Source organism: Bradysia coprophila, unplaced genomic scaffold (assembly GCF_014529535.1).
Source record: "Bradysia coprophila strain Holo2 unplaced genomic scaffold, BU_Bcop_v1 contig_70, whole genome shotgun sequence".
Taxonomy (NCBI): Eukaryota; Metazoa; Arthropoda; class Insecta; order Diptera; family Sciaridae; genus Bradysia; species Bradysia coprophila.
Window position 1 is genome coordinate 5,140,792 of NW_023503941.1, and position 27,148 is coordinate 5,167,939.

At 40.1% G+C, this 27,148-nt stretch overlaps 3 protein-coding genes across 7 annotated transcripts; all 3 read left to right on the forward strand.

Moving 5' to 3' along the window:
- The first annotated feature begins 2,902 nt into the window (after window positions 1-2,902).
- Window positions 2,903-11,394, forward strand: LOC119083936 (mucin-5AC-like). The gene is made up of 6 exons (XM_037193750.1): window positions 2,903-3,857; window positions 4,611-4,628; window positions 5,169-6,492; window positions 7,771-8,735; window positions 9,489-9,506; window positions 10,047-11,394. The coding sequence occupies exons 1-6, from the start codon at window positions 2,910-2,912 to the stop codon at window positions 11,382-11,384; spliced, it is 4,611 nt and encodes a 1,536-aa protein (XP_037049645.1). The 5' UTR covers window positions 2,903-2,909; the 3' UTR covers window positions 11,385-11,394.
- Window positions 11,395-12,556: 1,162 nt separating this feature from the next.
- LOC119083876 (collagen alpha-1(XXI) chain-like) lies at window positions 12,557-13,961 on the forward strand. The gene is made up of 3 exons (XM_037193689.1): window positions 12,557-13,091; window positions 13,154-13,528; window positions 13,589-13,961. The coding sequence occupies exons 1-3, from the start codon at window positions 12,755-12,757 to the stop codon at window positions 13,864-13,866; spliced, it is 990 nt and encodes a 329-aa protein (XP_037049584.1). The 5' UTR covers window positions 12,557-12,754; the 3' UTR covers window positions 13,867-13,961.
- A 7,400-nt stretch (window positions 13,962-21,361) lies between these two features.
- Window positions 21,362-26,734, forward strand: LOC119083863. 5 transcript variants are annotated; one of them, XM_037193664.1, is made up of 6 exons: window positions 21,362-21,612; window positions 21,680-21,695; window positions 21,764-21,836; window positions 21,891-22,032; window positions 22,095-23,323; window positions 23,396-26,734. In XM_037193664.1, exon 6 carries the CDS (start codon window positions 23,476-23,478, stop codon window positions 26,260-26,262), a length of 2,787 nt encoding a protein of 928 aa, XP_037049559.1. In that variant the 5' UTR covers window positions 21,362-21,612; window positions 21,680-21,695; window positions 21,764-21,836; window positions 21,891-22,032; window positions 22,095-23,323; window positions 23,396-23,475; the 3' UTR covers window positions 26,263-26,734. The 5 variants fall into 5 exon arrangements, with proteins under 5 accessions (XP_037049559.1, XP_037049558.1, XP_037049561.1 ...); XM_037193663.1 differs by having other exon boundaries at window positions 22,095-23,059; window positions 23,120-26,734; XM_037193666.1 differs by having other exon boundaries at window positions 21,897-22,032; window positions 22,095-26,734.
- Window positions 26,735-27,148: the final 414 nt, after the last annotated feature.

Below are 27,148 nucleotides of genomic sequence, written 5' to 3' on the forward strand. Positions count from 1 at the left end.
AAATTACGAAAACCGGATGAAATTTGCTCGAGCTATATGTAAAATACACATAGGGCCCTAGTATCGGCCTCAGTCCGAGGACCCAAATTTATTTTTTTTTTCAACTACATTCTATTCGGCCTTTGATTACCTCCCAAATAAAACAAAAATTACGAAAAACGGATGAAATTTGCTCGAGTTATATGTAAAATACACATAGGGCCCTAGTAGTGGCCTTAGTCCAAGGACCCAAATTTAATTTTTTTTTCAACTACATTCTATTCGGCCTTTGATTACCTCCCAAATAAAACAAAAATTACGAAAAACGGATGAAATTTGCTCGAGTTATATGTAAAATACACATAGGGCCCTAGTAGTGGCCTTAGTCCAAGGACCCAAATTTAATTTTTTTTCAACAATATTCTATTCGGCCTTTGATTACCTTCCAAATGAAACAAAAATTACGAAAAACGAATGAAATTTGCTCGAGTTATATGTGAAATACACATAGGGCCCTAGTATCGGCCTCAGTCCGAGGACCCAAATTTATTTTTTTTTTCAACTACATTCTATTCGGCCTTTGATTACCTCCCAAATAAAACAAAAATTACGAAAAACGGATGAAATTTGCTCGAGTTATATGTAAAATACACATAGGGCCCTAGTAGTGGCCTTAGTCCAAGGACCCAAATTTAATTTTTTTTTCAACTACATTCTATTCGGCCTTTGATTACCTCCCAAATAAAACAAAAATTACGAAAAACGGATGAAATTTGCTCGAGTTATATGTAAAAAACACATAGGGCCCTAGTAGTAACCTTAGTCCAAGGACCTAAATTTAATTTTTTTTCAACAATATTCTATTCGGCCTTTGATTACCTTCCAAATGAAACAAAAATTACGAAAAACGAATGAAATTTGCTCGAGTTATATGTGAAATGCACATAGGGCCCTAGTATCGGCCTCAGTCCGAGGACCCAAATTTATTTTTTTTTTCAACTACATTCTATTCGGCCTTTGATTACCTCCCAAATAAAACAAAAATTACGAAAAACGGATGAAATTTGCTCGAGTTATATGTAAAATACACATAGGGCCCTAGTAGTGGCCTTAGTCCAAGGACCCAAATTTAATTTTTTTTCAACAACATTCTATTCGGCCTTTGATTACCTTCCAAATGAAACAAAAATTACGAAAAACGGATGAAATATACTCGAGTTATATGTGAAATACACATAGGGCCCTAGTAGCGGCCTTAGGCCAAGGACCCAAATTTAATTTTTTTTCAACAACATTCTATTCGGCATTCGATTACCTTCCAAATCAAACAAAAATTACGAAAAACGAATGAAATTTACTCGAGTTCTATGTAAAATACACATAGGGCCCTAGTAGCATTTCACTTCTAAGGCCCTAACTCACGGCCCACTTACCCGATTTAAAAAAACTTTTTTTTCCTGGATTGGTATTGACAATACCTATCATTTGCCGTGTCATTTACATTTCCATCGTTTATTTTGCCATAAATATCACCAAAAGACCTTAAATCACTTAGGTGGCCCTAACTCACGAAGGGCCGACCCGAATATGCCCATCTTCGAACTTAGCCTCACTATTTCGACTATCTTTCAGGGAAAAAAAAAATTTTTGAAATCGGATTTGATTTACTCAAGATATCGACGTGACAGACGGACAGACGGACAGACGGACAGACGGACAGACGGACAGACAAAATTTTTATTGCAGATTCGTCATCTATGAACATAGGCAAACACTTTGCCCTTACCGTCTGCTTCGAATTCCATCAATTACACACGGCATCGTAAACCTATAAGCCCCTTTGTACTTCGTACGGGGCTAAAAACCAATTTTTTCCAGTATTGGTATTGTTAATGCCAATCATTTACCGTTACAATCGTTCATTTATAACGTTTATTTTGCTGTAGATGTACTCAAAAAACCAGGTGGAAACAATTTTTTTGCAGATTCGTCGCCTATAGGCATAGGCCTCGGCATAGGCAAAAGGTTGGCCCATACTGTCTGCTTCGAATTGCCTGTGCTACAAACGGAATAGTTCGTACGGGGCTAAAAACGATTAAACCACAAAACAGAATCCCTGTCGGTTTTCAAAATTCCGGGCTAACACACTTGTCACGAAGAAGTCGAGGCTTGCCGAGACAACAACATAGAACTGAAGTGTAATTTTTGAATTATTCTTCTAGTTAAGTAATTTTGACAGCCGAACATCGCGCGTAGGTGATAAATGGAGTTATTGCTGTCATTTTCAATGGATTCATTGGTGTCAGTATAAAAATCCGGTTGTTGTTGTTAGGGAATCTCGGTGTAACCATGTAACCAATCGAAAGTTCTTGTGTGACAATTCTTAATCTGTGCACAATTAGCACTTCAACCTATTGTCCCCTACTCAGCTCTTGCTCATATACCACGTACAAAGTGTACGTCGACCTAAAATAAGAATGTCGACAATATCACATAATTATAAGAAAGCTCATTTCAGTGTTCAAGTGTGCTTGAATTTCCGAATATTTATTTTCGATGATTTTGAAAATCTTTTTTAATTCCCAATCCACTATACCCACATTATCAACGAATGTCATAAATTTTGAACCGAACAATCGTTTGAAAGTTTTCATCGTAAATCATATCCCAGAAATCCCACACTTCTTACCAGTAAGCAATTATATTGCTCTGAAAATCCAGTGAGCACTTGACAGTAAACAGTTCAATTTGATGCTAAATTGCCTTAGATCTTGTCTGTTCACACAGTGAAGTGGTCAAGTATAATTATAGATAAGCAAAACTCTTCCATTATTATCGATAATTGACTTCGTTGCTATATAAACTAAATTGTTTCAAACGAAATTATTCAGTATCTTGCTCAGTTCGGTTGAGAATACGACAATTCGAAAATGTATCGAAAGACTCACTTTTCACTTTTCGTTGTACTAATTGTGTTATTAGCGCAACAAACTATATTTGCTTGGTCCGGATGTGAACACGGCAATTACTATAGTCACGACAAAAGTTGCGAGAAATTTTATCAATGCACTTACGGTGAATTGATTGAACTGACATGTTATCCGGGTCTCTATTTCAACCCTGATATTAATGTCTGTGATTATCCTCAAAACGTGCTGTGTGAAATTTCCGAAACTACAGTCACTGAGGAAACAGTGTCAACAGAAGCACCAACTACTGTAGAAGAAGAATCTACCACAAGCAGCGGTCGTCCAACAAGGTCAACAACTACATCTTCTACGACGGAACGACAACGTCCCACGACAACTGAAGCTCCGACTACTGTAGAGGAAGAAACTACCACAAGTAGCGGTCGTCCGACAAGATCAACAACTAGAGCAACAACTACATCTTCTACGACGGAACGACAACGTCCCACGACAACTGGAGCTCCGACTACTGTAGAGGAAGAATCTACCACAAGCAGCGGTCGTCCGACAAGATCAACAACTACATCTTCTACGACGGAACGACAACGTCCCACGACAACTGGAGCTCCGACTACTGTAGAGGAAGAATCTACCACAAGCAGCGGTCGTCCGACAAGGTCAACAACTACATCTTCTACGACGGAACGACAACGTCCCACGTCAACTGAAGCACCAACTACTGTAGAGGAAGAAATTACCACAAGCAGCGGTCGTCCGACAAGATCAACAACAAGGTCAACAACTACATCTTCTACGACGGAACGACAACGTCCCACGACAACTGAAGCTCCGACTACTGTAGAGGAAGAATCTACCACAAGCAGCGGTCGTCCGACAAGATCAACAACAAGGTCAACAACTACATCTTTTACGACGGAACGACAACGTCCCACGACAACTGAAGTTCCGACTACTGTAGAGGAAGAATCTACCACAAGCAGCGGTCGCCCAACAAGGTCAACAACTACATCTTCTACGACGGAACGCCAACGTCCCACGACAACTGAAGCACCAACTACTGTAGAGGAAGAAACTACCACAAGTAGCGGTCGTCCGACAAGATCAACAACAAGGTCAACAACTACATCTTCTACGACGGAACGACAACGTCCCACGACAACTGGAGCTCCGACTACTGTAGAGGAAGAATCTACCACAAGCAGCGGTCGTCCGACAAGATCAACAACTACATCTTCTACGACGGAACGACAACGTCCCACGACAACTGGAGCTCCGACTACTGTAGAGGAAGAATCTACCACAAGCAGCGGTCGTCCGACAAGGTCAACAACTACATCTTCTACGACGGAACGACAACGTCCCACGACAACTGAAGCACCAACTACTGTAGAGGAAGAAATTACCACAAGCAGCGGTCGTCCGACAAGATCAACAACAAGGTCAACAACTACATCTTCTACGACGGAACGACAACGTCCCACGACAACTGAAGCTCCGACTACTGTAGAGGAAGAATCTACCACAAGCAGCGGTCGTCCGACAAGATCAACAACTACATCTTCTACGACGGAACGACAACGTCCCACGACAACTGAAGCTCCAACTACTGTAGAGGAAGAAACTACCACAAGTAGCGGTCGTCCGACAAGATCAACAACAAGGTCAACAACTACATCTTCTACGACGGAACGACAACGTCCCACGACAACTGAAGTTCCGACTACTGTAGAGGAAGAATCTACCACAAGCAGCGGTCGTCCGACAAGATCAACAACTACATCTTCTACGACGGAACGACAACGTCCCACGACAACTGAAGCTCCAACTACTGTAGAGGAAGAAACTACCACAAGTAGCGGTCGTCCGACAAGATCAACAACAAGGTCAACAACTACATCTTCTACGACGGAACGACAACGTCCCACGACAACTGAAGCACCAACTACTGTAGAGGAAGAAACTACCACAAGTAGCGGTCGTCCGACAAGATCAACAACTAGAGCAACAACTACATCTTCAACAACGGAACGACCACGGCCCACGACAACTGAAGATACGACTACTGTAGAGGAAGAATCTACCACAAGCAGCGGTCGTCCGACAAGATCAACAACATCTTCTACGACGGGACGACAACGTCCCACGACAACTGAAGCACCAACTACTGTAGAGGAAGAAACTACCACAAGTAGAGGTCGTCCGACAAGATCAACAACTAGAGCAACAACTACATCTTCAACAACGGAACGACCACGGCCCACGACAACTGAAGCTCCGACTACTGTAGAGGAAGAATCTAGCACAAGCAGCGGTCGTCCAACAAGAGCACCAACTACTCAACATTCTCATGGTTCTACAACTCAACGAACACGTCCTTCAAGTACCCAAGAACCATCAACTACTCAAGCACCAACAACTGTTGAAGAAGAATTAACCACTAGAAATGGTCGTCCAACAAGAGCACCAACTACTCAACATTCTCATGGTTCTACAACTCAACGAACACGTCCTTCAAGTACCCAAGAACCATCAACTACTCAAGCACCAACAACTGTTGAAGAAGAATTAACCACTAGAAATGGTCGTCCAACAAGAGCACCAACTACTCAACATTCTCATGGTTCTACAACTCAACGAGCACGTCCTTCAAGTACCCAAGAACCATCAACAACTCAAGCACCAACAACTGTTGAAGAAGAATTAACCACTAGAAATGGTCGTCCAACAAGAGCACCAACTACTCAACATTCTCATGGTTCTACAACTCAACCAGCACGTCCTTCAAGTACCCAAGAACCATCAACTACTCAAGCACCAACAACTGTTGAAGAAGAATTAACCACCAGAAATGGTCGTCCAACAAGAGCACCCACTACTCAACATTCTCATGGTTCTACAACTCAACGAGCACGTCCTTCAAGTACCCAAGAACCATCAACTACTCAAGCACCAACAACTGTTGAAGAAGAATTAACCACTAGAAATGGTCGTCCAACAAGAGCACCAACTACTCAACATTCTCATGGTTCTACAACTCAACGAGCACGTCCTTCAAGTACCCAAGAACCATCAACTACTCAAGCACCAACAACTGTTGAAGAAGAATTAACCACTAGAAATGGTCGTCCAACAAGAGCACCAACTACCCAACATTCTCATGGTTCTACAACTCAACGAGCACGTCCTTCAAGTACCCAAGAACCATCAACTACTCAAGCACCAACAACTGTTGAAGAAGAATTAACCACTAGAAATGGTCGTCCAACTACTGAACATTCTCATGGTTCTACCACTCAACGAGCACGTCCTTCAAGTACCCAAGAACCATCAACAACTCAAGCACCAACAACTGTTGAAGAAGAATTAACCACCAGAAATGTTCGTCCAACAAGAGCACCAACTACTCAACATTCTCATGGTTCTACAACTCAACGAGCACGTCCTTCAAGTACCCAAGAACCATCAACTACTCAAGCACCAACAACTGGTGAAGAAGAATTAACCACTAGAAATGGTCGTCCATCTAGAGCAACGACAACTGAACTTCCAACAAATGATACGATTACGACAAGACGATATCGAAATTTTTGAAATCGGATTTGATTTACTCAAGATATCGACGTGACAGACGGACAGACGGACAGACGGACAGACGGACAGACGGACAGACGGACAGACAAAATTTTTATTGCAGATTCGTCATCTATGAACATAGGCAAACACTTTGCCCTTACCGTCTGCTTCGAATTCCATCAATTACACACGGCATCGTAAACCTATAAGCCCCTTTGTACTTCGTACGGGGCTAAAAACCAATTTTTTCCAGTATTGGTATTGTTAATGCCAATCATTTACCGTTACAATCGTTCATTTATAACGTTTATTTTGCTGTAGATGTACTCAAAAAACCAGGTGGAAACAATTTTTTTGCAGATTCGTCGCCTATAGGCATAGGCCTCGGCATAGGCAAAAGGTTGGCCCATACTGTCTGCTTCGAATTGCCTGTGCTACAAACGGAATAGTTCGTACGGGGCTAAAAACGATTAAACCACAAAACAGAATCCCTGTCGGTTTTCAAAATTCCGGGCTAACACACTTGTCACGAAGAAGTCGAGGCTTGCCGAGACAACAACATAGAACTGAAGTGTAATTTTTGAATTATTCTTCTAGTTAAGTAATTTTGACAGCCGAACATCGCGCGTAGGTGATAAATGGAGTTATTGCTGTCATTTTCAATGGATTCATTGGTGTCAGTATAAAAATCCGGTTGTTGTTGTTAGGGAATCTCGGTGTAACCATGTAACCAATCGAAAGTTCTTGTGTGACAATTCTTAATCTGTGCACAATTAGCACTTCAACCTATTGTCCCCTACTCAGCTCTTGCTCATATACCACGTACAAAGTGTACGTCGACCTAAAATAAGAATGTCGACAATATCACATAATTATAAGAAAGCTCATTTCAGTGTTCAAGTGTGCTTGAATTTCCGAATATTTATTTTCGATGATTTTGAAAATCTTTTTTAATTCCCAATCCACTATACCCACATTATCAACGAATGTCATAAATTTTGAACCGAACAATCGTTTGAAAGTTTTCATCGTAAATCATATCCCAGAAATCCCACACTTCTTACCAGTAAGCAATTATATTGCTCTGAAAATCCAGTGAGCACTTGACAGTAAACAGTTCAATTTGATGCTAAATTGCCTTAGATCTTGTCTGTTCACACAGTGAAGTGGTCAAGTATAATTATAGATAAGCAAAACTCTTCCATTATTATCGATAATTGACTTCGTTGCTATATAAACTAAATTGTTTCAAACGAAATTATTCAGTATCTTGCTCAGTTCGGTTGAGAATACGACAATTCGAAAATGTATCGAAAGACTCACTTTTCACTTTTCGTTGTACTAATTGTGTTATTAGCGCAACAAACTATATTTGCTTGGTCCGGATGTGAACACGGCAATTACTATAGTCACGACAAAAGTTGCGAGAAATTTTATCAATGCACTTACGGTGAATTGATTGAACTGACATGTTATCCGGGTCTCTATTTCAACCCTGATATTAATGTCTGTGATTATCCTCAAAACGTGCTGTGTGAAATTTCCGAAACTACAGTCACTGAGGAAACAGTGTCAACAGAAGCACCAACTACTGTAGAAGAAGAATCTACCACAAGCAGCGGTCGTCCAACAAGGTCAACAACTACATCTTCTACGACGGAACGACAACGTCCCACGACAACTGAAGCTCCGACTACTGTAGAGGAAGAAACTACCACAAGTAGCGGTCGTCCGACAAGATCAACAACTAGAGCAACAACTACATCTTCTACGACGGAACGACAACGTCCCACGACAACTGGAGCTCCGACTACTGTAGAGGAAGAATCTACCACAAGCAGCGGTCGTCCGACAAGATCAACAACTACATCTTCTACGACGGAACGACAACGTCCCACGACAACTGGAGCTCCGACTACTGTAGAGGAAGAATCTACCACAAGCAGCGGTCGTCCGACAAGGTCAACAACTACATCTTCTACGACGGAACGACAACGTCCCACGTCAACTGAAGCACCAACTACTGTAGAGGAAGAAATTACCACAAGCAGCGGTCGTCCGACAAGATCAACAACAAGGTCAACAACTACATCTTCTACGACGGAACGACAACGTCCCACGACAACTGAAGCTCCGACTACTGTAGAGGAAGAATCTACCACAAGCAGCGGTCGTCCGACAAGATCAACAACAAGGTCAACAACTACATCTTTTACGACGGAACGACAACGTCCCACGACAACTGAAGTTCCGACTACTGTAGAGGAAGAATCTACCACAAGCAGCGGTCGCCCAACAAGGTCAACAACTACATCTTCTACGACGGAACGCCAACGTCCCACGACAACTGAAGCACCAACTACTGTAGAGGAAGAAACTACCACAAGTAGCGGTCGTCCGACAAGATCAACAACAAGGTCAACAACTACATCTTCTACGACGGAACGACAACGTCCCACGACAACTGGAGCTCCGACTACTGTAGAGGAAGAATCTACCACAAGCAGCGGTCGTCCGACAAGATCAACAACTACATCTTCTACGACGGAACGACAACGTCCCACGACAACTGGAGCTCCGACTACTGTAGAGGAAGAATCTACCACAAGCAGCGGTCGTCCGACAAGGTCAACAACTACATCTTCTACGACGGAACGACAACGTCCCACGACAACTGAAGCACCAACTACTGTAGAGGAAGAAATTACCACAAGCAGCGGTCGTCCGACAAGATCAACAACAAGGTCAACAACTACATCTTCTACGACGGAACGACAACGTCCCACGACAACTGAAGCTCCGACTACTGTAGAGGAAGAATCTACCACAAGCAGCGGTCGTCCGACAAGATCAACAACTACATCTTCTACGACGGAACGACAACGTCCCACGACAACTGAAGCTCCAACTACTGTAGAGGAAGAAACTACCACAAGTAGCGGTCGTCCGACAAGATCAACAACAAGGTCAACAACTACATCTTCTACGACGGAACGACAACGTCCCACGACAACTGAAGTTCCGACTACTGTAGAGGAAGAATCTACCACAAGCAGCGGTCGTCCGACAAGATCAACAACTACATCTTCTACGACGGAACGACAACGTCCCACGACAACTGAAGCTCCAACTACTGTAGAGGAAGAAACTACCACAAGTAGCGGTCGTCCGACAAGATCAACAACAAGGTCAACAACTACATCTTCTACGACGGAACGACAACGTCCCACGACAACTGAAGCACCAACTACTGTAGAGGAAGAAACTACCACAAGTAGCGGTCGTCCGACAAGATCAACAACTAGAGCAACAACTACATCTTCAACAACGGAACGACCACGGCCCACGACAACTGAAGATACGACTACTGTAGAGGAAGAATCTACCACAAGCAGCGGTCGTCCGACAAGATCAACAACATCTTCTACGACGGGACGACAACGTCCCACGACAACTGAAGCACCAACTACTGTAGAGGAAGAAACTACCACAAGTAGAGGTCGTCCGACAAGATCAACAACTAGAGCAACAACTACATCTTCAACAACGGAACGACCACGGCCCACGACAACTGAAGCTCCGACTACTGTAGAGGAAGAATCTAGCACAAGCAGCGGTCGTCCAACAAGAGCACCAACTACTCAACATTCTCATGGTTCTACAACTCAACGAACACGTCCTTCAAGTACCCAAGAACCATCAACTACTCAAGCACCAACAACTGTTGAAGAAGAATTAACCACTAGAAATGGTCGTCCAACAAGAGCACCAACTACTCAACATTCTCATGGTTCTACAACTCAACGAACACGTCCTTCAAGTACCCAAGAACCATCAACTACTCAAGCACCAACAACTGTTGAAGAAGAATTAACCACTAGAAATGGTCGTCCAACAAGAGCACCAACTACTCAACATTCTCATGGTTCTACAACTCAACGAGCACGTCCTTCAAGTACCCAAGAACCATCAACAACTCAAGCACCAACAACTGTTGAAGAAGAATTAACCACTAGAAATGGTCGTCCAACAAGAGCACCAACTACTCAACATTCTCATGGTTCTACAACTCAACCAGCACGTCCTTCAAGTACCCAAGAACCATCAACTACTCAAGCACCAACAACTGTTGAAGAAGAATTAACCACCAGAAATGGTCGTCCAACAAGAGCACCCACTACTCAACATTCTCATGGTTCTACAACTCAACGAGCACGTCCTTCAAGTACCCAAGAACCATCAACTACTCAAGCACCAACAACTGTTGAAGAAGAATTAACCACTAGAAATGGTCGTCCAACAAGAGCACCAACTACTCAACATTCTCATGGTTCTACAACTCAACGAGCACGTCCTTCAAGTACCCAAGAACCATCAACTACTCAAGCACCAACAACTGTTGAAGAAGAATTAACCACTAGAAATGGTCGTCCAACAAGAGCACCAACTACCCAACATTCTCATGGTTCTACAACTCAACGAGCACGTCCTTCAAGTACCCAAGAACCATCAACTACTCAAGCACCAACAACTGTTGAAGAAGAATTAACCACTAGAAATGGTCGTCCAACTACTGAACATTCTCATGGTTCTACCACTCAACGAGCACGTCCTTCAAGTACCCAAGAACCATCAACAACTCAAGCACCAACAACTGTTGAAGAAGAATTAACCACCAGAAATGTTCGTCCAACAAGAGCACCAACTACTCAACATTCTCATGGTTCTACAACTCAACGAGCACGTCCTTCAAGTACCCAAGAACCATCAACTACTCAAGCACCAACAACTGGTGAAGAAGAATTAACCACTAGAAATGGTCGTCCATCTAGAGCAACGACAACTGAACTTCCAACAAATGATACGATTACGACAAGACGATATCGACCAGGAAAAAATTAATATTTTACAACTTACGCTAGGTTCCTTAGTTTTTTTATATTCTTCATTTTTCTAAAAAGAAAGAGTTGTCACTTTTAAATAATAAAAAATATTGAAGCAGCAAACTAGTTTTCTTCTTACTTCCTTCATAATTTATTAATTTCGTCACCGCTCGAGCAGAAGAATGAGCCGAAAGATCCTGCGACCGACTCCATCAGAGTAGGCTTTGTGTTTTCTCCGTGAAGACAGCAAATATTTGCTAGTCATTGTATCTAGTACAATATCAACACAATTATGCTTTAAATTAGTCCTCGACAATTTTGTGGAAGTTATATCAAATGCACACCCTATTAAGGTCAAAATCATCGAGAGTCTTACAGCCTAAATTAAAGCCCATTGTTCTACAAATTTGGACTTGTCGAGTATTCCGTCGATTCACTTACCGCTAGCTGCGTCGCTCTTAAGTTGCTCTTAAGTTTTACAGAAAAACGTTGAGATGCCCTGACCACGAAAAAGTGAATCAGCAGCTGAAATTAATATTTGTTGATCAAATTTTTTCGGTGCACTAAATTTTTCGAGTAGCGGAACTAGACCTCAAATTATTACACTTCAAGGCCACATTCATCAATACACCCATGCATGTTTGGTGTCACTAGAAAGATAAGATTAGAAGCAATTAGGGGAAACAATTTTGATTGCTCCTCCTTAAGTGAACATTTTTATGATTTTTCATGCGCGTGTTGTGTTTTACCTTATTTTCTGCCCTTAACAGGCCATGAGAATATCATTTTGATTTCATTTGATTAATTTACAATAAAGTAAACTAAGTACATGAATCGCGTAGCTCCAGTATGCATTCACAATTCAAAGGAGCTATAAGGATAAAATTGCGTTTTCTTGACGACTGGTCGAATGACATTTCTAGTGCGAAAAGTGCAGCACTTTCTCTCCCGTGTGGAAAAAATCGAACTTTTCTCATTCGAAGTGTCACTTTTTATGTTTTCGAATATGGTATGGCGAATTGATGTTTTCGTTTCGTGGAGAAAAACGGCAAAGCACACCGTGCACGCATGAGAAACGCTGTGTTCACCTCTGGAAGAATTAGGAAATTCAAACTCGAGCAAAATTACGGCTCTCGCATCGCTCTGGCCGCAATTATTTTTGGAATTTTCTATTTTCTCCCCTCGGTAAACAAATAATCAATTTTATTCAGGGAAGATCTGCGAATCCCATTATATTCCGGAGTTTTTGCCAGAATCAGATTATATCTGGGTAATGGTAGCCTTCCCGCATCCAATGACTTACTTGGACAAGGACAATATTGGAAATCCTACTATAATTCCGCAGACGGCAAGGGAACTGTGGCAGACTTTGTACAACGAGTAAATGAAATGAACAAAAACCATGGTTCTGATTGCAACATGTGCCAAGGTAGAATGAATCTGGCGATTCTTATGGATGGATCGGGAAGTATTGGTTCTGGAGATTACATACACGCAAAAGAGGCAGCTAAGGCATTGATTGGTACATTTTCAAATGATTCGGTAGACGTCGGTTATGTATTGTTCAGTGATGGGACAAACGTTATATTTCCATTGAAAAGCAATCTGACCAGAGATCAAATGAAAGAAGAAATTGATAAATCAACATATCCAGATGGATCGACACGAACTGATCTTGGTATTAATGTAGGTGTTACAATACTTGGGAAGGCCGATAATATCACTGGTGAGTATATGTCACTACCAAGGCACTGATGATTTCAAAATTCTTTTATTCCCATACACCAGGCGTCCATAAAGTGATGGTCATACTCACAGATGGCAAACCTGATTACGCTGATCAAGCCATTTCTGCAGCTGCACAAGCAAAGCTATCCAATATCACCATATTCGCCATTGGCATTGGTTCAGATATTGATGAAAAGATTCTGAAAGAATTGGCCAGTAAAGAATCGTACGTGGTACCAGTTGCTTCTTACGATCGGCTTGTTGAATTCATTGACGTGATTAACAGTGGAGCATGTAGTGTGCCACAAACTCCCGATATTGGTACGAAGGTGAAAAAGGATCAGCTCAGTAAAAATGAGAAACGATTCTTCAAGTATCAATTACCAAAAACTGGCATTACAGTTAAAGTTGAAAATGTCAAAGGGAACACTCGAGGTACAACATTTATTTAGGAAATATTCAAAATATTTCGTGACCGATGCAAACCTATTTTAGGCTTCTATTCCTACTCCAACGAAAACCCTTCATCGGCAATAAATGATGGCCAGTTCACCGAGGATATCTTCATACCATCCGTGAAGCTTGATAATCGAAAAGTCAAGAGAGACATTGAAAACAACGGTTCAGTGCATATAACTATGCAAGGTCAGGAGGATGCCAATGTGTACAATTTGGACACAATTGAAGGAAATCAAGCAAGTGGAGGTGACCAACTGATCACTAGCATGCTGACCATCACTGCAATGTTCTTCGTATTCATTTTCTTCTCTTGAATTGGTTTCATGTCAGAAAAATATTTCCAATTAATCTATAGAATTAAATTGTACTTGTTCTAATGAAAGGTTTACAAAATCGGATTTGCTTATTCTTTTTCGAGACAAACATTTTGTACCTCACATCGAGGACATTTTCATTGGCTGATTTGTAGAGGCTCCAATATGGTAAACAAGAAATCCGTTAACTTCTAAAAGTTCTAGAACTGGGAAGATGGTGGACCATGAGGAGCGGTAGTACTTTGGGAACCAAAACACGACCGTAAAACCGTAAAGCACTTATTGGGCCACAGCTCGGGAAGGGTCGATCCAAAATCACTCATCTTCGAACTTAGCCTGTCTTTTGACATTACCGAACGGAAAAAAAAAAAGAATTTTCAAAATCGGATGCGTTTTACTCAAGTTATCGTGCAGACGGACAGACGGACAGACGGACTTTTTTTTCATTGATTTGGCATCTCTAGACAACCACAATAGGTTTCCCCTTACTCAGGGAGTCCAATTCGACGTGTTACGGACGTATGCGTAAACGCATAAGACCCCAGTACTTCGTACGGGTCTAAAAAGGTGACACGAAGTTATGAAAATCGGTTTTGACTTCTCTTACATACGAAAAGCATCACCTATCGTTCTACGGCCGAGTAGCACCAAGGTTCTAAAAGAACAGGTTAAGACACATCTGAGTTGATCACGAAAGCATTGACTCACAAATTTTGACAAATAGATGCTTTTTATTGAACAGACTCATTACAGATTGTTTGAAATGCGAACTTGATAAAAACTTTTTTTTTCTTCAAATTATTTCAAACAATCTGTAATGAGTCTGTTCAATAAAAAGCATCTATTTGTCAAAATGTGTGTGTCACCGCCTTCGTGGGTGTCTTAACCTGTTCTTTCAGAACCTTGAGTAGCACAACTTACGTCCCCACTGAGGACTGTATCTTGTAATGAAGTGAACCAAATTTCATAATCTTATTTTTCTTCGGCAATATATAATGGATTTTGAGTCATCAGAATAATCTAGGAATCGGTGCATTCGTTTTAGTTTGCCGAGACGAAATCTATTTAGTTAGTCTTTTGATAATCGTTTACACAAACAGACGTTTACAATAAAGTTTCTTATATTTTGTATGTGATTGGTCTATTTGTCATTCCTGATACCGTGGAAAACCAAGAATATAAAGTTCAATGTTTGTTGGTTTGTTTGTCTTTCAACAGGAGCCCAGACGCTAAATTCTAGAGACTTGGAACATGGCATACACGAGGAAAAGTTAGAAAAGACGCGCGAAATTTTCAAAATATTCCCAACAAAAATAATAATAATCCAAAAAATCGAGCTCTGAAACCGAATGCAATATTAATTTTTGATGTGTATTTCATAAAATAGTAAGTCAAATGAGGCCTCAAGCGCAGATCAAGGTGCAATAAACACACCACATCTTTATCAGATAAAATATGATAACCGTTTGCTGTACGCGGAATGGAAGAAACGCTGTCTGTTATCATCTGTTTGTCATTTATTGTAAGATTGACAACTCGCGTCGAAATTTTATGGTGAAAACCAGGGCGGCATGTCCCCTCACTATTCTCACTTTTCCGACTATTTTTGAGAGGAGCGATAGTGACTTACTTTTTTTCGCATTTCCTCACTTTTCTCACTATTTCCAACTATTTCAGACGAAATTGGATAACTTGAGGAAAATTTTCATTACATTTAAAGATTAGATTACAAAATCAGTAGCAAGTGAACTTTAGGACCAAAAATTTCGCCTGCGGCGCATAATGTTGAAATTACGGTTTCATTCCACTCCGGAATCTACAATGAAACGAGTAAGTCTATATAAGTTTGTAAAACATATGAATTTGTGCCGTATTTGTTCTAAATAAAATCAGTCTATTCTGAGACGGCAAACTGGCCGTTTCATTGTAGATTCCGAAGTGGAATGAAACCGTAATTCCAACACATAGTCTAACAAAAAGTTTGCGTTTTCGACTTATCTCGCTCATAAATTCGGATTTATAGGTGAGATAAGTTAAAAGCGCAGATATTCTAATATGCTTCAGATTTAGGGTGGGTCGAGAATTATTTTTTATTTTTATCCGGAAACGCTGGTGGTATCTTTTACGCAGAATTTCCCAAGGCTCATTTCTGTATAGTTCGATTTTTCTTACAACTCGAACTTCTGATTGTTAGGACAAAGAAACTGATTTTTGCTTAGATTTTGTAATTGCCATGTTCGGCCATTATTTTTTCTAAAAATTAATTACTGATATTATTGGCTCTTTGTCACATTGTCTAGCGCGACTCAACAAAATTTTCAACTTTAACAACATAGAAGAGAGGAAAAAAATTAAATTTTATATGGCAGGACAGGGGATAACGTGAAGATGATTTAGTAGGGACAAATTTTGAAAAACTGATTAAAGCTATCCATTCATTCATCCTTGGGAGATTCTGCGTAAGAGATACCCCCAGCGTTTCGGGATAAAAATAAAAAAGAATTCTCGATCCACCCTTACTTACAATTCACTAGTGGATGTATAATAGCGATAGACACAAATAGACCGTATTTTTCCGGAGCAACAGATTTCCTTGATTTCACGGCCAAAAAGACCCAGGCTTTTCGCGCACAAAACGAACAATGTGGTATTATGAAGATCGTGTGAAACAGTTCTCATCTAGATTAGGAAAGGTTAAAAGTTAAAACTTAAAATTCAAACACCGGTCGTTCATTGTTTTTACACTTTACTACAATTTTCTAATTTCCCCAATCACTTGACGTTGTTCGTTTAACTCAGGATAGCCCGGGTGAAAATTAAGGTCTCAGTGAGACTGTAAAATGAGCATGATCAACGGTCTCATTTCAGTCTCATTACGTTTTCAGTCTCATTTCATTCTCAATATTTTATTTTTTTGATAATGGTTGAACTTTGGCTGAACGAGACTGACCGAGTGGTCTCTTTTTCAATATTTTATGAGATTTTTGAGACCGACCGAGTGGTCTTTCTTGGATTATTTTTCTTTGGACTTTGGGAGACTGACCGAGAAGTCTCGTTTTGAATATTTTACGAGAATGAAAGAGACCGACCGAGTGGTCTTTCCTGGATTATTTCCCGTTGGACTTTGGGAGACTGACCGAGTGGTCTCATTTTGAATATTTTACGAGAATGTAAGAGACCGACCGAGTGGTCTTTCTTGGATTATTTTTCTTTAGACTTTGGGAGACTGACCGAGAAGTCTCGTTTTGAATATTTTACGAGAATGAAAGAGACCGACCGAGTGGTCTTTCCTGGATTATTTTTCGTTGGACTTTGGGAGACTGACCGAGAAGTCTCGTTTTGAATATTTTACGAGAATGTAAGAGACCGACCGAGTGGTCTTTCCTGGATTATTTCCCGTTGGACAGAAGAAGAGACTACTCGGACAGTCTCGTAAAATACAGAAGAAGAGACCACTCGGTCAGTCTCGTAAAATGCAGAAGAAGAGATCACTCGGTCAGTCTCGTAAAATACAGAAGAAGAGACCACTCAGTCAGTCTCATACAGTCTGTTAAAACATTTAAAACGAGACTTCTCATCGGTTTCGCAATCATCATCATCATCAATTCATCAGTATATGAGAAGAAACCAGTCTCAAAGGTTCGAAAAGAGACGTCTCACCTCCATAAAAAAAAAACGGTCTCAAAAGGGGTCTCACATTCACTTTTTTTTTACCCGGGAGGTCATTATTAAATCTGACCTTTAATGACAAAACCCGTTGAACAGAAGGTTAATTTGATAACAAAAAACTTTTTGGTAAAAATCCGGTCAGGCAATTCTATTTCAGTGTTTCAGGTAAGAATGAAGTTGACGTGAACCACGGATCTGAACTTCAACCTGATATACTAAGTCTATCTGAATTATCCCTAAAATAGTAAAAATAATATTTACTTTCCTTTACCTCGCTCGTAAAGTAAAGTAGCAAACTACACACTGGAAATAATTTGGATTCAAGATATCAAATTATTTCACAGGTATGTACACTAACCTACTATTTCATCGTAAGATAAAACTGGAAAAAATTGAAATCAGATAACTTTCTTGAGATTTTGGAAATTAACGACCAATTATTAAAGAACCGAGTGACAAATGCTTTCTTATGCACTAGTTGTGTAGAATGTCACTCGAGACCGTAGATTCAGTGGTAGTGAATGAGTGATCTTACTGTTTTTACATAACACTCATTAGTTTTTAGTCACTTTTCAGTTACTTTTTTAGTTCAAAATAATAGTGAATTAACCAACTATTTTCGGAAAAATTACTCACTTATTCACTATTTTTGCAAGAAAAAGCACATGCCGCCCTGGAAAACGCTTAATAGGACAAAATATTCAACTTTGTAACACATGGAGAGTGAAAGTCAAATAAAAGTAAAATCCCTGTACGTATAACCCAAGGATTAGTTAACGTCTCCTAACATATTTCTTCGTTTTCTTCTTTCTTAAAATTTTTTGCACAATTTGCACATCGATGAAATAGTTGTTTACGTCACAAAGACATTTAACTTTCGCGTGGCGTATTAAGCTTTTCATGTTTCATACGAGAGCCGAAAGTGAAGAAATGTCAATTTTGACATTTGTGACGCAGACATAGCTCGCAGTTAAAACGCTCCTAGCTAAATAACTTTGTCTTTAAATAGAACTTTGTATCTGTCATATTTTCCGAGTTATGGCTGACATAGCTCGCACTTAAAACTTTCATAGCTACCAAATGAGCGATTTTTGGTAAAAATCCTGAAACACGCGTCGACTAGAATCCAAAACTCTATAACTTTGTCTTTTAAACGAACTTTCTATCTGCCATATTTTCCGAGATATGGGTCAGATAGCTCGCGCCTGAAACGCTCATAGCTCCCCAAATTATAAACTTTTAAGAAAATTCCTTCAAATTTGTTTCTGAGAATTACGTTCTTGATATACACTGAAAGTTTCAGACGAATCCACCGAGTAATTCAAAAGTTTAACCGTAACAAAGTAACAAACTCACAAAGGTTGGTAATATATATTACACAGTTGTCACGAATAAGTCGAGGCTTGCCGAGACTGATAGTAACAAGTGTGTATTTCATCACATAAGCGAAAACGAGACAACAACATAGAACTGAAGTGTAATTTTTGAATTATTCTTCTAGTTAAGTAATTTTGACATACGAACATCGCGCGTATGTGATAATAGTATATTACTTCCGAGGTTCCAAGTTGTGTATTTGATAAGTGGGGTATTCCCCACTTGTCAAATAACAACTTGGAACATCGAAAGTACAATGCTTGCCGTAACAATGTAAATGAAAATGAAACATGCCGTAACACGTAAAATACATTAATACACTTTCCATTTTTTGAACCTCACCATCGTTCCCAACCACCTATCCCTAACCGAAACTTCCCTAAAGACTACCATTTCGGCCCGATTTTATTACAAAATAGAGTGTAAACAAATTCTTTCAGGGGCCATCGTCAGGAACGTTGTAGAGTGTAGATCATTAAAACCATATGCGTTCTACGGTCATTGGGTGGAAAACTAAAAGAAAAACCAAAAACAAAACGAACGTACCTTATCCTGGAAAATCCTTAACAAAATGAAAAAAAGAATTCAGACAAACGAAACAAAAGAGTCAACGGGCACTTAGTTGAAACCGATACAAATTAAGAGGAGATAAAGGTTGGCAGATAAGAGCGGGTAACTATTGAGATAAAGGCAGCTACAGAGGTAAGGGCAGACAAGGCAGAGAATTGTGGAGAGGTAGTTAGAGCAGATAAGCGTGGAAAGTGGTGGGTAAGTATACAGATAACGGTAGATAAAGGCAGAAAATCAGACCAGACAAAGGTCAGAGAAGAATGAGCAACGTAACCAGAGCAAACGACAAGATTCACAAACGAATCCGGTTACAGAGGCCGCAGATTGCTTTGTCTTGAATTTCGTTCCAATACGCCTGTCAATCCCACGGGCTGGACACTCTGTGAATAGCAGCATTTAGAAAATGAGGAATAGCGTCAATATTGTCAGGCCCGTGGTCTATCCATAACATAACTTAACTTCGAAACCAATTCCATAACGATTCTTGTTGTTGTTGAATTTTCTGTGGAATTTTCCGTGGAAACCTCCATAATGACAAAGTTTCCGATGAATTTTACCAAGTCCAATCGCCACGTCATCGATGAATACTACCATGGTCAATCACCAAGTCAGCCAAATCTTCTTTTTGCTATGTATCATCCATTCGTTGCAGAATATTTCATGCGTTGCAGAAAACAGAGCAAAACACAGAAACGGATTGACCAAACTTTAGCGTAACACACGATGTATTTTTTTTAATGATAACGGACTGGCGTCACGGCCCCTCACTAACGTAGTGCCATGATACAAGTTTCATATGAATTTCTCATTCGAAAAATTTCAAATTGAAACTTTATAAGGACAGCTGCAAATAACGATAACGATTTCATGATTGTAACAAAGATAAATATTAATTTGTAAGACAGATGAAATCATCAGAATAAGATGAATAATTGACTGAATTGGTCCATGTCACATTAAGGGACTTTTTAATAATTATTATGTGGTAGGAGGGGTAATGAGATCGTTAACGCTCGTTCGTGTTATGTACAGAAGTGTAACGATCGAGTGTAGCCCTACTACCACATATATGATTTTATCGTTCCGGGGTGAGTATGTCATACATAAACGAAAACTGGAAATATACTGATAAACACATGCACACACACCTTGTGCAAAACAAAACGTGTCAACAAATCCATTTCATTCGAAGTCTCAATAGCCGAATCGGTTAGAGCGCGTCACTTCTGTGCGATGGGCTTGGGTTCGCTCCTCGTCAAATTTTTTTTTTTTTGATTTTGTTTTTTTAATCAAATATTCACGTAGACTTGCAGAATCCCTTCAAACTAATTTCATTTTCAATCGAAACGATATCTGTTTCGATGTATGACTCAACAAAACGTGCTCTTACGTCGTACATGTTGATCAGAGCGACTTTTCAAAGGTTTGTATTTATCTCGGCAGATATTAATCCGATTGAAAAACTAATTACGTTACAGAAGTCCTGAGATCACGCACTACACACTGGCTACGCATGAGTCGTACACGTTATGTACTTTTCGAATTGAATCACATTAGCCGCGAGAATCCAATGGTTAGCACTGCTTGCTTTCACGCAAAGTTTCCGAGTTCGGTTCTCGTTGGGGTCAGGATTTTTTTCCGAGTTTCTTTCATATACGCGAATGCAACACAACATTTGAACAGTTTAGTTTCTTTCATTTAAATGCAGAGTAAAACAAAACTCCCTAGGGACGGGTCGCGATCGACGATAGATTAATGTATCATATAAAGCTTATATACAGAACCGTTTAATGTATGACATACTCACTCCGGAACGATAAAAAAAAATTCTTAAATGAAAAAACCATGTCACACAATCCGAAACATTACTCAATACTCAATATGTGTTTCATCCATAACCAAAGTGGCCACAAAAACGTTTACGATTTACGAAAAAGTTCTTAAAATCGATATAAAAAAAATTCACGAAGAATCTTATGCTGTTCGCTGGGTGGCGTCGTTATTCTATTTGTGAATCAAACAGTCCGGTATAGGACGTGCATTAGAACAGTCTAAAATCGCAATATTCGCACACATTGTCCAAAAACTCTGTAAACGAAGTGATAAAATTGAATTTAAAGGATACCCAAGGTTAGTAAGGTGCCACTGAAATTGTTGCACTTTGAAGAAATATCCTAAATTACCGTTTTGTTATTAGTGTAACCGGCAACAATGTAAGATCTGAATTGTGATACGATGACATCATTTAACTATTTTCGTATTTTATTTATGAAACATGTAGACTATCAATATGCGTTTCATGTGGTGTATACTGATGGGAGTGCTTGCATTAGCAACAAAAATTTATGGAAACGGTAAGCTAATGTAATGGATGACGATGAAGAGTCAGTGTCATTTAAATTAATTAGCTTTAGATTGTCCCGAGGCCACTCTTCGTAGAGTGCAACAGAATGAGTGGGTACGTTGTAACGAAGAAAATGAACGAAAAATGGTAGAGTTAAAGCGAAAAACATCATTGGATAGGGATGAACAAGTCAGACAAGCGTGCTGGTAAGTCAAATAAAGTAAAAACTAATGCGAACGAATATTCCTTGCGTTTCTTATTATTTTAGCATATTGTCTGACACAACGACTTGTTGGGTGGATACTTTACGTTCAGAATGTGGAGATGCAAGTGCAAATGAGCTGATAAGAACTGCGAAATTTAAAGGCGATTGTGCCTCTTGGACATATCCGGATTCAATTTCACAGTGTCACTCATGGTATACAAAGTGGTGGTTCATAACGATAGTAGCAATTTTAGCAATTGTCATTATTGCGGCTGTTGTTTTTGTGGTTTTGAGGAAGCGTGCTCGCAGTACCCGTTAAAACAATCTGTGACTGTAACAGACCCAATAAGTCCATAGAAGTCGCAGATATGTTTATTTTTACAATTTAATTTGATACTTATTCTAAGTGCTTCACTACCACTTGGCATCCTTCCCTCCTAATAATTTTAAAACTACACGCATTTGTAATCAGTAGTCAGAGTGTTTTTATTTTGCTGTAATGGTTAAATGGTGAAATTATTTTAAAGATTTTATTGACAAAGTTAAAGTATTGTGCTCGTAGGTCATTTTCTCTTTGATCGATGAAGTTGTTCTCGCCTCGTTGTGCGATATCAGCAATTGTATTGTTTCCTTTGTTATTTAACATGTGCTTCGTGGCGTCGGTGTACGGATTAACAATCGACACTACCAGAAGCTAATGCTAAATTACGTGCTGGATTAATGTACGAAAATGTCACATTGCCGTATGGCATCTGGCAGTCACTTTTAATGCAGGTAAGGTAAAAACGCCTCGGGTTCTCATTTGACACCCCAAAATCACATAGCAAATTTTCACAAATTTGCTGTGGTACAATCCCAAGATACAGAAACTATCTTGTACGTATGCTGCCAAGTGAATCGTCAACTCGTCAACCATTCGACCACAGAAATTTGAATTCTACATAAGCAAATTTTCAACAAATACAACGACGAGCATGATACGAGAATACCTACGTGACAAAGGACTGCCTGACCCAAACTTAGTAAAGGTCAGCTGTCTCGTTCCTCGAAATAAAGACAGATCTATGCTCACATTTCTTTCTTTCAAGATTGATACCGAAAGTACCGCAGTTGCTGATAGAATCAATGGACATGGATTCTGGCCGAACAACTGCATCATAAAGCCATTTATCCACAAATCAGTCATCGACTTATCTCACGGCAGTCGCATACACCCAAATTTTCTCCTGCACCAGGGAGTCAATCAAACGCCAATATAACAATCAGCAATCAACCTGTTCGATCGCCTTTTGGTAACCGATTTCTATCAATCTTTTACGAAAACATTGATGGAATATCCGACCGGAAATGCCCACACCTGATAGCTTCTTCAACAACAGCTGATTACGACATTATTGTTTTCATAGAGACATGGCTCAAATATTACATCAACGATCTGGAATACATGAGTCACCGTTACATTGTATTCCGTAAAGATCGATCATCATCGACCATTGATGCGATCCAAGGTGGCGGAGTACTGATTGCTGTTCGGAATAATATTCAATGTGAGGAAGTTTCATGTCCGGAAATGAATGATTTGGAAGCGATTTGCGTACGAATCTCTTTGGCTACAGGCAGCTTGTTCCTATACGCATTATACATTCAACCGACTGCTGACATCTCTATTTATAGATCGCATGTTGCTGCCATAAATGCAGTAAGGCGAAACATAACAAGCTCAGATACGTTCCAAGTTTTGGGTGACTTCAATCTGTATAATGTTGAATGGCATGAAAACGACGATGGATTCGACTACATTCCAGTCGTTGGTGAATCTATGTGTGCCAGATCAATTATCGCTCGAGAAGTTTCGTCAACGATGTCCGACCAAGGACTATTTCAAATGTCATCATTCGCTAATGTCAGCGGCAACATTCTTGACCTCATATACACCGACGCTCCCGAATTGTGTGTGATCAACCAAGCCGAATTCAGAATGCTTCCCGCCTCGATGAGCGACGTTGATCACATTCCCCTCTCGTGTATGATTGAATGCTGTCCCATTGTTGATCCAACTGTCTCCGATGAGTCAGATTCGGTGTTCTGTTTCAAGAAAGCGGACTATGATGCAATAAACGCACATTTATCAGATACTGTTATACTCCAAGACTGTGCTCCGAACGTAAACGAATCGGTAACCACTTTGTATGCGAACATCTATGACACCTTCGATAAGTTTGTTCCCCGTGCCACGATCCGCTCATCCAGCAATCCGAAATGGTACACCAAGCAGCTGCTACATCTGAAAAATGTTCGTAATAAACAATTCAAGAAACTAAGTGCAGAACGTAAACATCAGCTATCGAGTGGCATCTCAACTGTCCTAGACGATCGTGAATTCCTGCAAGCGAAGGATGACTACGAAGCGCTCAGAACAGAACTGCACAGTAATTTCATACGTGAAAAATCCCACTGCATTAAAACAGACCCAAAATCGTTCTGGCGTCATATCAATTCCAAACGTAAATCGAACAGTCTACCAGCTATCGTTGAACTGAACGGTAAAAAAGCAACTACGAATGCCGAAAAATCACATATATTCGCCGAATACTTCCAGAGTGTTTACGTTGAGCACCCGAATGATCCATCGATACTTGATTTCATCAATGCACGAAATGACAACAACTGTCACGACATCGCGTCAACGCAAGAACTTGTGAAATTCGTACTTAGTGGACTGGATGTGAACAAAGGCAGCGGACACGATGGAGTTTCATCGCTCTTCCTACGTAAATGTGCAATCAATCTGGCTGGCCCGTTAAACATTATCTTCAATCAATCATTAACCGAAAAGCGTTACCCCGACGCATTCAAAATTGGTCAACTGACTCCCGTCTACAAATCAGGTCGAAAAACTGACGTTACAAACTACAGAGGAGTGAACGTGATGCCGAATCTTGCCAAAGTGTTCGAACGAGTAGTTTTCATGCAGATGAAACTAGTAATTCCTCATGACATCGAATTATCTCAACACGCATTCATTCCTGGTCGAAACATTGAATCAAATTTAATGGAACTTAGTGTCGTTGCCCACGATGCCTTCGATCAAAACGCACAGCTCGATACATTCAACGTCGACATTAGCAAAGCTTTCGACAAGGTCGCTGCGATGAAGCTTATCCGCAAAATGGCTATGTTTCCGATATCGAATTCGCTTTTGCTGTGGTTCATTTCGTACCTGACCTCCAGAGTTCAATATGTGCTTATTGGGAAAGACAGATCAAAAACATTCATCGTCCTCTCTGGCGTTGGCCAAGGATCTATTTTGGGAGTTTTCTTGTTCCTGATGTTCTTCAATGACTCAGACGTGCGTATGACTGGTATTTTCTGCCTCAATTTCGCCGATGACAAAAAAATTGCTTCAATTATCAAGTCGGAGAAGGATGCACTCAACCTCCAAGCTGCCATCAATTTGTTTTTCAAATGGTGCAGCGACAATGGCATGGAAATCAACCGAGTCAAGTCCAAAATTATCACATACACATTGAAGACCAAGCCGATAATTTTTTACTACACGTTGGATGGTCAAATTATTCAACGAACGAACAGCATTTTCGATCTTGGCGTCTTGACGAACACTAGAATGAACTTCAACTCCCATCACGAATATGTGAGCAATAAATCCAAATCTGTGCTGAACTTCGTGAAACGACAACGACAATTTCTCGACGACGATGCCACCAAAATAGTTTACAAAGCCTTAGTACGATCGAATTTAGAATTCGCTGCCTGTATCTGGTCACCACACTTTGCAACGCATCGGAGAACGATAGAGAGCACACAGAAACAATTCGTTATGTTCCTGAATGGTGATCATCTTAACAGATCTGACAATGACTACGTACTGAGTCCATATGTTGAAAGATGTGCTGGATTAGATCTACAAACGTTGATCCGGCGCAGAACGAATGCGTGCATACTCTTCATCCATTCTCTGATCACCGGAAAGATTAACTCACCGACACTTCGTTCACGTATTACACTGAACTCAAGATCAACGAGACACAATGGTATGATATTCATTCGAGCGTGTAGGACGAGTCGATCGTTCAACTCCCCATTCAACAACGCCTGTCGTATGTTCAATGCCGTTTCGAACATTATCGATCCCACATTACCACACAACCTCTTCCGCAATGCCTTGTATCGACTACCAGACTCCAACCTGACTAATTTCTTACGAATGTGATATGCTGACTGACACTTGTAATTACTTTTATGTGACGATCTGTGATATTCGACTCTATTCTGCTCTATTCTATTAATTTAATTAATCTATTTGTTAACTAAACGTGCTCTATCGACGATCATTTATGATTCCTTATGTTTGATACGTTACACTTTTTACAATTTTATATTTTACACTCTAATAGTCCGCTTGTATTAAGACGACTGAAAATGAATAATAAATGAAATGAAATGAAATGAAATGACCGCGAGGTTTAACAGATCTATTGATTGATACGTTGTATGGGTGTCAAGGGATATGACGAACTACGACTTGTACAAAGAGACAACTCATGGCCTATAGTGATTAGACATTTGCTACTACTTAAAACTAATAGCCGTAACCGTAACAAAGTCGGAAATATCAAGAAACCCAACATTCGCTCTCTCCGTAAAAGAAACCGTATCGACATAAGGCCAATAGTAGAAAGAGCTACAACATGACAATGTTGATAGCGCCATCTTTGGGAAAATGTACAGGTCAATTAGTGATGGTTGTGGTCTTCGCATACCACCCCACGGCTTGGAGAATTCACAACGTATGGGACGTTAACACACGGTCGATTTGTGAACTATCTAAGTCGGGAGAGATATGATGTAAAATCACAGTCCATATGATCAAGAGACTTGTACAATAGCACAACAGGCCCATCTGAGGCTTAGGTGCTGGGCTTACACCCTCCCAACTAATCTAATCTAATCAGTAGTCATGGGAGCAATACAGTACTTCAAGAATATTTTATTTTATTGGAATTATGATAGTAGATTATAGACGTTTCGAAGTATATAAGATATGTGTACGAGTACTAGGACTTGTCCGAGTGTTAGTACCACGAGTCTCTTATATA